At 41.9% G+C, this 14,138-nt stretch overlaps 1 protein-coding gene across 2 annotated transcripts in view; it reads right to left on the bottom strand.

Annotated features, from left to right (window-relative positions):
• The window catches only part of LOC109410282 (DNA-binding protein D-ETS-3), a 300,930-nt gene that overhangs the window by 270,735 nt on the left and 16,057 nt on the right, over positions 1–14,138 (bottom strand). For both annotated transcript variants that reach the window (XM_062852064.1, XM_062852063.1), the window contains exons 2-3: positions 4,080–4,340; positions 3,590–4,011 (exon numbers count right to left, since the gene is read on the bottom strand). In XM_062852064.1, the coding sequence (XP_062708048.1) occupies positions 3,590–4,011; positions 4,080–4,315 (658 nt within the window). In that variant the 5' untranslated portion in view covers positions 4,316–4,340. The remainder of the gene's footprint in view (positions 1–3,589; positions 4,012–4,079; positions 4,341–14,138) is intronic.

Below are 14,138 nucleotides of genomic sequence, written 5' to 3'. Positions count from 1 at the left end.
AATGTTTGTGAATTTCGTGGGAAACTTAAAATATGACCCACAGATGTGAAAGAGTGGTTTGTTTCAAAATGCAGTTACGCCCTTTTGAAATGTTGGTTCCGAGATATTCATTCAAAAATTTCTTCAACGATTTCTCCAGAGATTGTTTTAGAGATTAATCTCTGGAAGTTAAAGAGGAAAGGCAGCAAAAATGTAACCAATTCAGTATTAATTGTATGAAATAGGCTCAGTCTACCAGTCATGGCAATAGTACCTCAAATTCGCCATAGTTGATTTTCGACTAAACAAGAAAATCAACAAGAAAAATTTCGTGAACAACAAATCACGTTCACAAAAGATGAAAATTATGAAAGAAATAAATTATTTTCCTTAACATTTCGGCCTCCTTGCACCCTATTTCGCCATAGTGTACCAGTTATGGCAAACCCCATAAGGAATGCATGTAAATAGTGCGAAGTGGAACCCAAATTAACAAATGTGTCCATAACTGGTACAGGGTTCCTATCATTGTCACACGACGTAATAAATACTTCAAGTTGTTTTGGCTCCGTTTTTATATTCTTCCTGTAAAGTATGAAAACTAATCAATCATTTGACATATCGATGACTTCATAGTTTTGTAGAAATAGTTTTCCTTAGGTAGTGCGATAACTGGTACAGGCCCCCACTTGTTAATCAGATGTTGGTTCATTTCCATTCGTTGACAGCTAAAGCTGGAAGTTATGATTGAAGCTGCGCTAACCAGTTCCGCTTCCCCTGCCGTCAACTGTTTTCTGTAGACCGCAATTGCCAAAAGCTGCGAGAACGCTGTGGGGACGCCATGACAAGAAGAAGAAGTAAAACATTTAATAGTGCTGCTGTAAAATGCAAAAAAAAAAATACAAAATCCAATGAGTCTTAGCAAAATAATATATCAAAAGTTTTTGTCATTTTCATAATGAATTTTATGTGGAAAGCTAGATGAAAAAATATGCTTGTTTTAAATAAATTTTGTATGAAAACTTGCTTCAGTGGACGATTACTGGCTAAAAATTTCTACGGCGATTGCCATTTGAACTGCCATTTCTTCGCAACTGCGTACTGCGATTGAAGAAAACCGGTTTCTTGAGCGATTCAGACAACGAATTTCTTATGTATCAAGAAAGGCTGAGAAATTATTTGTAAACTGCAAGGAGCCCCAAAGGAGAACTATTTTAATTCTAGAAGCACTGCTTCGTCTATCCTCTGCCAGACTGTTTACCAATTTTCAATTCTTAATCAATCCTACGATTTTCTTGATTTTAGGAAAATTTATGCAGATTAACGATGCATTCGCACAGTTTTGTTTTTTAAATTTTTGTTGTTGGCATTTTGAAATTATTTCACTTATAACATTATTGGTAGTTTTGAATTATTTATGTTTAACCCTTATGTGGCCAACAGCATACCCGGGTACCCAGCGCCCATTTAAAAAGCACGGTGTGGAAAAAAAAGCAAAAAGTTTGTCGGACACATAACGGTTAAGGGCGTTTTATTGGCTGCTATTAAATACATACATATCCAGATGCTCCCAGCCAAATATGAACAATTTTAAATTGCTGATGTGTTCGCGTGTACAAATTAGTTCGAATAAATTCTTTGTGTTACAAATAAAACAAACCCAAATTTGACTCCGAAAAGTCTACGCAGTTCGCCTTGACAGAGCCCCGACTTGTCATCTAGGAAAAGTGAGCCGTGTGCGTGAAGCGTTGCTGGCGGAGTATAGGAAAATAAGTTTAAAATGCTTCTAAAAGAATAACGATAATATTTATTATAACCAGGGAAGTTTTTCGGCTTCGCAGTCATCAAACGCAATCAAACGATAGCGCTCTACGATAATATTTATTGGAATGAGGATTAACGTACGAGGGAAGAATTTTAAAAACTACATTATCAGTACTTAATCTGGAACACAATATTGAAATCAAAAATTTATGTTTATTGTGTAGCTAATCAATAGTCTAACCTTGAACATTATCCCAAATTTTGATCGTAGACTTTTTAGAAGCATTTTATACTTATTTTCGTATACTCCGCCAGCAACGCTTCTCGCACACGGAAAACTTTTCCTAGATGGCAGGTCGGAGCTCTGTCAAGGTTAATTGGGCAATTTATAATGAAGTTTCATACTGCCATGCGCAGCATAGTTGTCCCATGTTACTTTTGACATTTATCATCAAAGGGTCTATTTTGCGTATACTTTCAGAATCTAATCTCGGTAAGTATTCTTTGTTCAGAAACTCCATGAAAACTACATCAAGTCAATTTGTCCCATGTTCAATTTTGCAGCATAAACTGTCCCATGTTCATTTATGTTTTCTCAAATGCTATCTCATGTTCAGTTTATACGCATAAAAAGCTGTCCGAGCATCTCTGAGGGAACCCTGAACATTTTCCGGAAATCCTGATATCATTTGTAAAATTCAAAGCTTATGCTGCAAAAGTCGACATGGGAAAGTTTATGATGAAATTACAACATGGGACAACTTATGCTGAACTTCTCACATGACATGGGACAGCTTATGCTGAGAAAATCCCGGAAATTGCTAGAATTATCTTACCAGAGTTTTTCTTTAAAAAATCAAAGTAAATTGTATGTTTATGAAACTTTTTGTTCAAACTTCAATGATAAATACCAATTCCAACGCTATGCTAATGGATTCATTTTGTGTTTTTATTACACTTGTCCGTAGAGATGGAAACAATGCTGAAATTTAAAACACATTTTTCTCAGTTTGCTGTTTTGGAACATGGGACAACTATGCTGCACACTAGAGCATAAATATGGTACACCGCGGCAAGTTAAAACGGGTGGGGCAAAATGAAACACGAAGTTTTGAAATAGATTTCAAAAGAATTGGGAAATGTATCTTTCGCTAAAAGACTGTTTGAATCAACAACTAAGTGTTATGGTATTCAAACTGTTTACCATCATTAGATAACATCAAGTTAACCCACTGTTTCATCTCGAACTCTTTTCAAAAGTTGAAAATACATTACGTTAAATATTCATAAAAAATGTAATAATCTCCACAATATGTTTAAGGTAATAATGCCTTAAAGTTTAAAGTTGGAAGTCAACAAACAAATACGGAAATCTTGCTCGGCATACACAAACAAAGTCGGTTCGCAATGGCGCGCGTTCATACGGACGAAAAATGCAGGATTTAGTAAAACTAAATAAAATATCCACTTCTCACTGAAAAATGTGCTAACTATAGCATGTAGCACCCGTCCGTCATTTCCACTACCATCTTCAACTTGACAAAGTGTGGGTGGAAAACCAAGGAAGGAGGAGTCAACCGAGTGCGCGCATTTATCAAGCGAATAAACACAATCCGGTAACCATGGAAACATCATCCTTTTCCGATTGGTGGATTCCTTTTCCCCTTTTGGTCGACACGTATTTCATCCTACCTATCACCACACCACACCGTCTTTGTGGGGGTTGCGTTTTCCTTGTCTTGTTCAGTTTTCCACCAGCAGAGCAGCAAAGTAGCTTTTCGTGCTTTTCGTTCGCATGGTTTGGGCGGAATGGAATGGGGTTTTCGTCGTTTAGGATTCCACTTACCTTGTCTCGATTTGACGTCCAGCGATGGTGATTCCAGATTTTGGGACAAAATCGACGACGGAGTCGAGGTGGTGGTCGGGGACTGAGTTGACGAGACGAGATTCAGGTTAGCTGTCCCTAATAAATCACTTCGATGCCGTTGGGACGAAAGGCCATTGCTCACCAACAAATTGCTGGGAGAGACCAGGGAGGTTGCATTGATCACACTTATGCCACTGCTCGAGCCACTCCCACCCCCACCACTGGTTCCACTACTCCCACCACTAGCATTGTTCGCACTGGAGTTGTTAATACTGTTACTGGAGGTTCCACTTGTGTTGTTGTTGCTTGTGTTATTTTCCGCATTGTTACTGCTGTTGGCACTACTATGCGATATCACGTTTTCCAGAGACTCTGTTAACCGGGGGGAGGAGTAAATGTCACTGAGGAAAGACAGAAAGAAGTTCAAGTTAATAAGATAGACTTGAAGAAATTCAATTGAAAAGCTTACCTGAACGCACTGGAGCTCCCAAGGAAGACGGTTCTATCCTGTAGGGCCGCCTTGGCTTTCTCCACGCTTTGCTTCAACTGCTCGAAGGTGGACTGATGAAATCGATAAGAGCCCCAATCGGTAGCACATTGTGTCAGTCCGAGGCAATCTTCCGACTTAACCTGGTGTGTTATCAACGGGGAAGCTGCCCGTTTGAGATCCAGTGCCGTTTGATATGAGCAAGAGCTTTCATACATCTTGCTTCCGAACTTCCGTTTGACCCTGAAATAGATCACAGGTAGAGAAGATTTGTGTTCAGTTGTACGATTTACCAAAAAATTAAATTTCAAATAGCTTCGTATTGGCTGCTCTTTAAGCCACATGATGCATTGCCGCCATTGTTGTGCACATTCAATAAATTATGTCACGATGACGTCCAAAATGATAAACAGTGTCGCTTCTTTGTTACCTCAAGTAGAGCCGAGTTCCTCATTCAACAATTATTATTACGTTATTTATACCATCATTTACATTAATATAACTGTTTTATCAGTAGAAGTGAAGCGACATCCCATCCCACACTGCCAGTCCTGATGGTCATTTATGGCGGAAGCCTATATTCGAATATAGCCTATCTACGTGGGTGAAGGATAATGAAGGATGGAACCATTGTTCATTATTGATTCGGACGTTGTTTGCGTTATCTCAATGGGCTTCGGTATAGGCCCACGTTCAAAACGGTCTGCCAACATGAATAGCTATTAAACAAAGATGGTTAATGAATCGATATTATTGAATATGGAAAGAGCTATAATTGCACAGAGTTACAATTTATTCCGCTCAGCACAAACTGAAAAGAAGCATATCATCAGTGCTGAAAATTTCATTTCGTCATATCTAAATTCAACCACCTACAGCTCATTTTAGAAGCTGAACCTGAGAATATGGTGTTTGAAGAACTTGTGCGGCTAGACCAGTTCTGCAAGAAAGTCACGGAAATCTACTATTTTTCGAATACTTAAGGTAAATGTCATGGACTTCCTTCGTAAAATCTCAATGATATTCACGGTGAATATCATTTGGCATTTTTCAAAGGTAGTCCGTGACATTTACCTTAAATATTCGAAAAATAGCGGTTTTTTCGTGACTTTCTTGCAGAACTGGTGTAGCCGCACAAGTTTTCCATATACCATATTCTCAGGTTCAGCTTCTTAAATGGGCTGTAGGTGGTTAAATTTAGATATGAAATGAAATTTTCAACCCTGCATATCATAGAAGCATAACCACCCAAGCAACACACATGTTATAATAGAGTTACGACAGCGCAAGTTTTGGCTGTATAGAAGTTTATTTTACGTAATTCTAACATTGTGTTGAAATAACGTAAAATAAACTTCTATACAACCAAAACTTGCGCTGTCGTAACTTATATATAACATGAGTGTTACTTGGGCAATAGAATAGATACAACAGAACAAAAGCATTTCTTGCAAAAATCGTTTGGTGCTATACTAGTAAACCCAAAATAATGTTTGTTTTTTAAACTCACAATTTTTTTTTTTTGAATTTTCTTCCAACTTTTCCAACATATGTGAAGCACGCTTTCAACGTACATACATACATTTATTTGTTCAACATCATTAAGACAAGACATAATCAACAATAGTACGCCACAATACTCGGTTTGTGGCTGCCGCTCTCCATCCTCGGTTGCGCCCAATGCTCGCCAAGTCACGCTCCACCTGGTCCGCCCATCGTGCTCTCTGCGCTCCACGCCTTCTTGTGCCAACCGGATCAGTTGCAAACACCAGCTTTGCAGGGTTGTTGTACGGTATTCTTGCAACATGCCCTGCCCACCGTATCCTTCCGGCTGGGTTCGCCGTAAAGAGCAGCGAGCTCGTGGTTCATTCTTCTCCGCCACACACCGTTCTCCTGCACACCGCCGAAGATCGTTCTTAGCACGCGTCGCTCGAAAACTCCGAGTGCTTGTAGGTCCTCCTCGAGCATGGTCCATGTCTCGTGCCCGTAGAGGATTACCGGTCTTATTAACGTTTTGTACATGGTGCATTTGGTGTGTGGGTGAATCTTTTTCGACCGCAGTTTCTTCTGGAGCCCGTAGTAGGCCCGACTTCCGCTGATGATGCGCCTCCGAATATCACGGCTCACGTTGTTGTCAGCCGTCAGTAAGGATCCGAGGTAGACGAATTCCTCCACCACCTCGAAAGTATCCCCGTCTATCGTAACATTACAACCTAGACGGATCCGGTCGTGTTTGGTTCCGCCTACCAGCATGTACTTTGTTTTTGAGGCATTCACCACCAGTCCGACCTTTGCTGCTTCGCGTTTCAGGCGGGTGTACAGCTCTGCCACCGTTCCAAATGTTCTAGCGATAATGTCCATGTCGTCCGCAAAGCACACAAATTGTCCGGATTTTGTGAAAATCGTTCCGCGGCTGTAGGCATGAGAGTCCATCACCTTGTCGCAGTCCCCGGCGAGATTCGAATGAACTGGATAGTTCACCCGAAACCCTTACGCAGTTTTGCACACCGTCCATCGTTGCTTTAATCAGTCTAGTCAGCTTCCCAGGAAAGCCGTTTTCGTCCATGATTCTCCATAGCTTTGCGCGGTCGATACTGTCGTATGCCGCTTTGAAGTCGATGAACAGGTGATGCGTTGGGACCTGGTTCTCACGGCATTTTTGGAGGATTTGCCGTACGGTAAAGATCTGGTCCGTTGTCGACCGGCCGTCGATGAAGCCAGCCTGATAACTTCCCACGAACTCATTCGATTTAGGTGACAGACGACTGAAGATGATCTGGGATAGCACTTTGTAGGCAGCATTCAAAATAGTGATCGCCCTGAAGTTCTCACATTCCAAATGGTCGCCTTTCTTGTAAATGGGGCAGATTAGGGGAACTGCGGCCATAACGCCCATAGGGGGCAAGTTGCGCCACCCTTGTTTTAGGCAAACCACGTTATTTTCTGCACTTTTTTCAACTACAATCGTTAAAATAAGAATAAAAATGCTTCTTTACATTTGAGTTTACATATTTTTACTAAAAAAATTGTACAAAAACTTCAAAAAAAGATTTTGGTTACTTTTGATGTAATTTTAGCCTGTCAAATTGTTCCACTTTTTTACATCATTTAAAAGAATTTTTTTCTCGCTATCCCCATAAACTGTTTTGCACACTCCCATTGTTTGTGTACCAAGCGGGAAAAGTATCAAATTTGGCCCTTATAACTTTTTACAAGGGTCCAAATTTCTGAGGCATGTGTGGGGTAAAATGCCCACCCCTATTTATTTACATTAAAATAGCCATTTAGATCAAAATTCTGGCATAAATTATGTAGAACACAAGTAAGAACCAAGCAACAGCACATTTTTACTATGAATAAGTTCACTAATCACACATCCAGGTGTCATTTTGTAGTAATTATTGATAAAACAGCTCACTATGACGTTTAAATGGAATTGATGCATAATTGCAGGTGATCCATAATTATGCAATGACTGTATACCATTCACGAACAACAACAGTTGACAATAAATCAGGCGTGCAAGTATATGTACACAATTTGGCATCCTGGCGTTAGCTGTAGCTAGTGGCGCGTTTTACCCCGCATTGAAACTAAAAATCTGAAAATCAAACTTTTTTTCACATTTGAATTTTTCAATAGTAAAACATAAAACTGGTTTATGGTTTCTTCTATATGAAAAGAAACATGTCGGGGCTTCATGTTAGTGCCGAAATGATTATGTGTATTATGAAGTGTTTCGTGGTTAAAATTGGACTCTTCCTTAACATGGGCGTCTTACCCCCAGTTCCCCTACCCCTTCCTTCCACTCCTACGGTAGCTGTTCGGTTTCCCAGATCCTGACTGTCAGCCGATGCAGACAGGTGGCCAACTTTTCTGGGCCCATTTTGATGAGTTCAGCTGCGATACCATCCTTACCAGCTGCTTTGTTGGTTTTCAGCTGGTGAATGGCATCCTTAACTTCCCTCAGCATGGGAGTTGGTTCATTTCCGTCCTCCGCTGCACTGGCGTCGTCGTTTCTTCCGTTGCCGTGGGCTCCCGTGCCTACGTGCTCCACACCGTTCCTGAACGGTGCTGATCGAAGTGCTGCTTCCACCTTTCGATCATCTCACGTCCGTCCGTCAAGAGGCCTCCGTTTTTATCCCTGCATATTTCGGCTCGCGGCACGAAGCCGTTGCGGGATGCGTTGAGCTTCTGATAAAACTTCCGTGTTTCTTGGGAACGGCACAGCAGTTCCATTTCTTCACACTCCGCTTCTTCCAGGCGGCACTTTTTCTCCCGAAAGAGACGGATCTGCTGTTTCCGCTTCTGTTTGTAACGTTCGACGTTCTGTCGAGTCCCATGTTGCAGCATTACCGCCCTCGCTGCGTTTTTCTCCTCCAAAACCGTTCTGCACTCTTCGTCGAACCATTCGGTCCGTCGATTCCGTTCCACGTACCCGACGGTGCTCTCTGTTGCGTCGTTGATGGCTGCTTTCACTGTACTCCAGCAGTCCTCTAGAGGGGCCTCACCGAACTCGCCCTCGTCTGGCATCGCGGCTTCGAGATTCTGCGCGTATGCTGAGGCGACATTCGATTGCTTAAGTCGCTCTAGGTTGTACCGTGGCGGTCGCCGGTACCGTACCGTTTGGAAAAAGGTGCTACGTATGGCCAAATTTTTGGAGGCGGCGAAATCAATGAGTCGTAGGCCGTTTTCGTTCGTCTGCTAGTGGGCGCTGAACTTACCAATCATCGGTCTGAATTCCTCCTCCTGGCCTACCTGAGCGTTCAAATCTCCTATGATGATCTTGACGTCGTGGCTTGGGCAGCGATCGTACTCGCGTTCGAGCTGCGCGTAAAATGCGCCCTTGTCATCATCAGTACTTCCGGAGTGTGGGCTGTGCACGTTTATTATGCTGAAGTTGAAGAATCGGCCCTTGATCCTCAACCTGCTTATTCTTTCGTCGATCGGCCACCAACCGATCACGCGCCTCTGCATATCACCCATCACAAGCTGTTCCCAGCTCGCGTGTGTTGCCGCTTACAACGTTTGCAGGTTTAAACTACATCTCAGAACGCTCCCCCTCTCTAACTCATACGCTTCATACTTTTGTCCATACAAGAATTAGAAAATTTTTATAGAGCGACGACTTCGGTCAAAACTCCTTCTCCTACCCCAAAAATGTTTTCGTGGTTTATGAATGGCCCCTATGTTTTTTTTCCGGCTCCCCGCCAAACAATTCACACACGGATACACGGATAAGTATCACTTAACGGTGACTAATTAACATGACCATTGGTCCCCATTCCTTTTTCATTAAGCAATGGAGGAAAATCTGCCCAACAGGGAAGCTCAGGTAGTGTGGTGTTGGAGATTACCTGCAACAGCCAACTAGAAGGAGGCAGGACTACATCCCGACCCATGAAATCATTCCCATTACCGCTAAACCCTACGTATCTCCAGGACCACCATGGGAGGCTAATCTGCTCAACAGACATCCGGACAGAAGATCCAGGTAATGTGGGGTAATGTGCCAGGACTACTCTTTCGTCGACCCACTAATCAACATTCCTATGGTCGCTAAGCCCTTCGTCTCTCCGGAACCACCAAGAAGGCTTTGCATCGCACCCTCAAGGTAAGCTGCGTAGCCGACTGCAACAAACATCGAGGACTCGCTTTGGGGAGTCTACCTAGGTGGCCTAGGTGCTGGCGCTCAGTCAGTTTCCTAAGTGGTCCTTACCGTCGTCCGTTTGTCCTCGGAAGACAAGTAGGGTCGACACCACGGCTGCATCCAACTGCACAGCAAGTATCAAGAACTGATACCGTGTGCACAGCGATTTGACCTTTCCGCCTGTAAGGCCCTCTCAGCCAGCACATAGAAAGACGTGCCGACATGGCGCCTCCAACTGCCCCGACCTTGCCGAGGGCTCTTTTCCAACCGCGGGGTCGGATCCAACCTAGTAGACCGACGCGATGACAGCAACGCTACCAGGCTGTTCTCACTGCGGCCACTTAATCGACCGCAAGGCACCGGTACAACCTACGTAGCCACCTCGAACCCTTGGACCACCTCTTGTATAGCGGCTTCCCTAACTTTTCTCCGAGTACATGCGCCACCTCCTCTGTAGCTCCAAGACGATGTGGGTGATAGACATTTCAGCCAAATTCATCGCTATACATCCTCTAGACAAAATTGGTCCTCCCCCATGAGGCAAGCATGCGGTCACACATTGTGTGAAAACGCGGACACACGAACAAAAATGTTCCATCGATTTCTCTAAACCAGCACAAACCGGACATTCGTGAGAATCCGCATGACCGAAACGATGTAGATACTGTCTGAAGCAGCCATGGCCTGAAACGACCTGAGTCAGGTGGAATGTTAATTCCTCATGGCGATTGTTATTCCAACTATTTAGCCTTGGGATCAACCTGTCCCACACGCGCTGCTATTTGACCATGGAGGCCATCCTGGCAGTCCTGCGTGTGCCTCTTGTGCCGCGCATTTCGAAGCACTCTATGTCTTCTACGATAAGGATAACGATATGCACCTGGATATCATCCACTCTTCCACAACTGCTATCGAGTGGGCAGAAGTCAATTCCACTTGTTCGATCGTTTCACCGTAGACTTCTAGCGTTATTTCGTCAGCCAATCCGTAAATGCGCTCTTCCACCGGGAATTTCAACCTCAACACCTCGTCGTACAAGATATTCCATAGCACCGGACCCAGGATGGAACCTCGGGACTCCTGAGGTTATGTGAAAGCACTTCCGACCCACTTTCGTGTCGTAAACTTCCGAGAATCTTATAGGGAAGTGGAACCATCTCGGCAGGGGTCCTATTTTGGGCACTTTTCTGCTATAACTCAGCCAATTTTGAACCAATCGACACAATTTTTGAAACGCGATGAGATACGTATAGTATCTAGCCATGTACAAAGTTTCAAGTGAATTGGTTTGGAATTGACTGAGTTATAATGAAGAGTGTCCAAAATACCGGCCGCTGCCCAAGTGATTCGCTACCCTACAGGTACCCAGGTATCCCCAGACGCAGGAGCGCATCGGCAATCCCAACTGGCGTTTTCAAACGCGTTCCCTACATCCAGAGTCACTACTGCACAGGGGCGAATCCCCCTTCTCTTACGCAGGAGCGCTATCGCGGCGGTTTTTGTAACCGACAGGATGGCGTTGACGGACGACCTTCCCTTCTGGAAGCCGAACTGATGTAAATGGTCGAGAGACCATTTACACCCTCAAGTACCTCAATATTCTATTGAGGATGATCTTTTCGAGCACTTTGGCACCGTGCCGATCAAACATATTGGTCTATATGCCGTCGAGTCCCCGGGTGGTTTCCCCGCCTTTGGCAATAAAACCAGGGGCAGCCTATTTATTGCACCCATAAACAAATAGAAACGCTCCATAGAAAATCAAAAAGTGCTCCATAAGGAATGAACATTAGTGTGGGACAAACATCAAATTCTCGCTCCAGTTGACTGTTTCGATTCCATTTAGGTCTCATATGAACTGTGCAAAATTTCAGCGCAATCGGTGAAACTATAATTTAGCGCAAGCGGTTCAAAGTTTTCATAGGATTTACTATGGGAAAAGTTACACTTTCAGATAAAAAATCCCAGAGGTCGCCCCTTGTCTTGTTAATTCAAATCGATCAACGCATCTTGTAGAAAAATTATTTATGAAACTTTCCTTCGAAGACCGCAAAACGATTAGATGCTTGTGGAAAAAGTTATTGATTTATTACCGATTAGTGATCCAACTAACGGCTTTTTGTTTTGTTTTATCAGCAGCACTGCTGCTGCCGTTGCTGCATGGGGTGGCGGTAGCATCACCACCCCAGAAACAGCAGCAGCCAAGGCAGCAGCTACAGTGCTGCTGGCAAAACAAAACAAAAAGCCGTTCGTTAGATCACTAATCGGTAATAAATCAATAACTTTTTCCACAAGCATCCAATTGTTTTGCGGTCTTCGAAGGAAAGTTTCATAAATGGTTTTTCTAGAAGAAGCGTTGATCGATTTGAATTAAGGAGACAAGGGGTGACCTCTGGGATTTTTTGATTGAAAGTGTAACTTTTCCCATAGTAAATCCTATGTAAACTTTGAACCGCTTGCGTTAAATTATAGTTTCACTGATTGCGCTGAAATTTTGTACAGTTCATATGGGACCTAAATGGGATCTAAAAAGTCGACTGGAGCGAGGATTTATTTTTTCCTTACAAGCGAGTCCCATACTAATGAACATATGTTCCATGAAAATGTGCAATGTTACCCATAAACAATTGAAAATGTTCCATACTTTATAAAAAATGTACCGGAAAAACATAAAATTTTCTCATTAAAAGTGAAATTTTGCACCAATAAATAATACTGAAATGCTCCATAATAAAATACAAATGCTCCATGGAAAAATGCAAATGCTCCATAAAAACATAAAATTGTACCCATAGAAAAATGAATATTGCTCCATGGAAAAATTAAATTGCACCATAAAAAATTGAAATTGCACCATAGAAAATAGATGGGTTCTCCATAAACTGCACCATAGAAAATATGAATTGCTCCATGAAAAATTGAAAATCCTCCGTAGATAGCATATTCTCATAATTAAGCTGAATTCCTTTACATTGCACTACTCTAGTGGTGCAAATGTTTAAAGTTATGGAGAATTTTCAATTTTTTATTGAACAAATTTTATTTTATGTGGTGCCGTTTGCTAATATTTATGGAGCATTTGTCTATTTTCTATGGTGAAATTTCAATTTTTTATGGTGCAGTTTAATTTTTCCATGGAGCAATATTCAATTTTTTATGGGTACAATTTTATTTTTTATGGAGCATTTGCATTTTTCCATGGAGTATTTGTATTTTATTATGGAGCATTTCAGTATTATTTATTGGTGCAAAATTTCACTTTTAATGAGAAAATTTTATGTTTTACCGGTACATTTTTTATAAAGTATGGAACGTTTTCAATTAGGTATGGGTAACATTGCACATTTTCATGGAACATATGTTCATTCTTAATGGAGCGCTTTTTGATTTTCTATGGAGCATTTGCAATTTGTTATGGTTGCAATAACCTTTTGCCAAAACCAGGTTCCGCCACTTTCAAACTTCTGGGAAAACTCCCTCGTACAGGCACTTCTGCAAAGCAGACCTGAACATCTCGGGAGCCTCTGCAATAGCTACTTGTAAGTGCTATGGCAGGTGGATGCCTTACTGTCAGCAATGGTGAGGACTGGAACTTTTTTTTTCTATTTGAAGTTATAACTCGATGAAATGAGAGGAAACACCAATTAAAAAGCCATGCGTTCCAGTTGAATTAGACTTGGGACACATAAGCGATTAGCAGAGAAAATTAAGGGACAGTCAATTCCAAAATATTTTCTATATTTTATCACCGTTATATGACTGTGATTGTATTCAGTCTATTATATAGCAGTTGGCAGAATATCATCCCAATCAAAGGTAGAGGATGCTTTATATTTTGTGTACATTCACTTCAACTCTTGAAACGGTTAATATTTCTTCCAAACAACACGCCAGTCGTCCCTAGGTGCTTGAAACCACTACTACCAATCGGCGTAATCATAAATGGCGCTTGGAGTTGAATTATAGAATACGCACATCCGAACATCGGATGTAAACGCATGCAATCTTGTACAAAGCATTGGCAGAGTTGGTAACCACCATTTGGGTGGGGGGAAGGGATTGAAAGTGGAATGGCGATGTGCATGCATGAGGAAATTCCTGACACTGGTATTAGGGATAGCAGGGGTGTTAGGAACTTTTAACCAAATTGACTAATAATTCCATTTGTTGATTGCCACTTGAATTTCAATTCTAAAACTTTAAAATAATGAGAATGTAGAATATGTCTTCATCAACATGACTTTTTCAGATTCCGATTTAGATATTGTCTGAAATTTTTCCAGTACAGCTTTTGTTTAGTAGCATTCTCCATTGTGATGTGGCATTGTTTTTTATGAGCATACTATTTCAAATTTGAAGTGCTCATACCACCCCACGTTCCCATAACAAAC

Source organism: Aedes albopictus, chromosome 2 (assembly GCF_035046485.1).
Source record: "Aedes albopictus strain Foshan chromosome 2, AalbF5, whole genome shotgun sequence".
NCBI classification, from domain to species: Eukaryota; Metazoa; Arthropoda; class Insecta; order Diptera; family Culicidae; genus Aedes; species Aedes albopictus.
The sequence above is the reverse complement of the archived record's forward strand: the minus strand, read 5'-3'. Positions and strand labels throughout refer to the sequence as shown.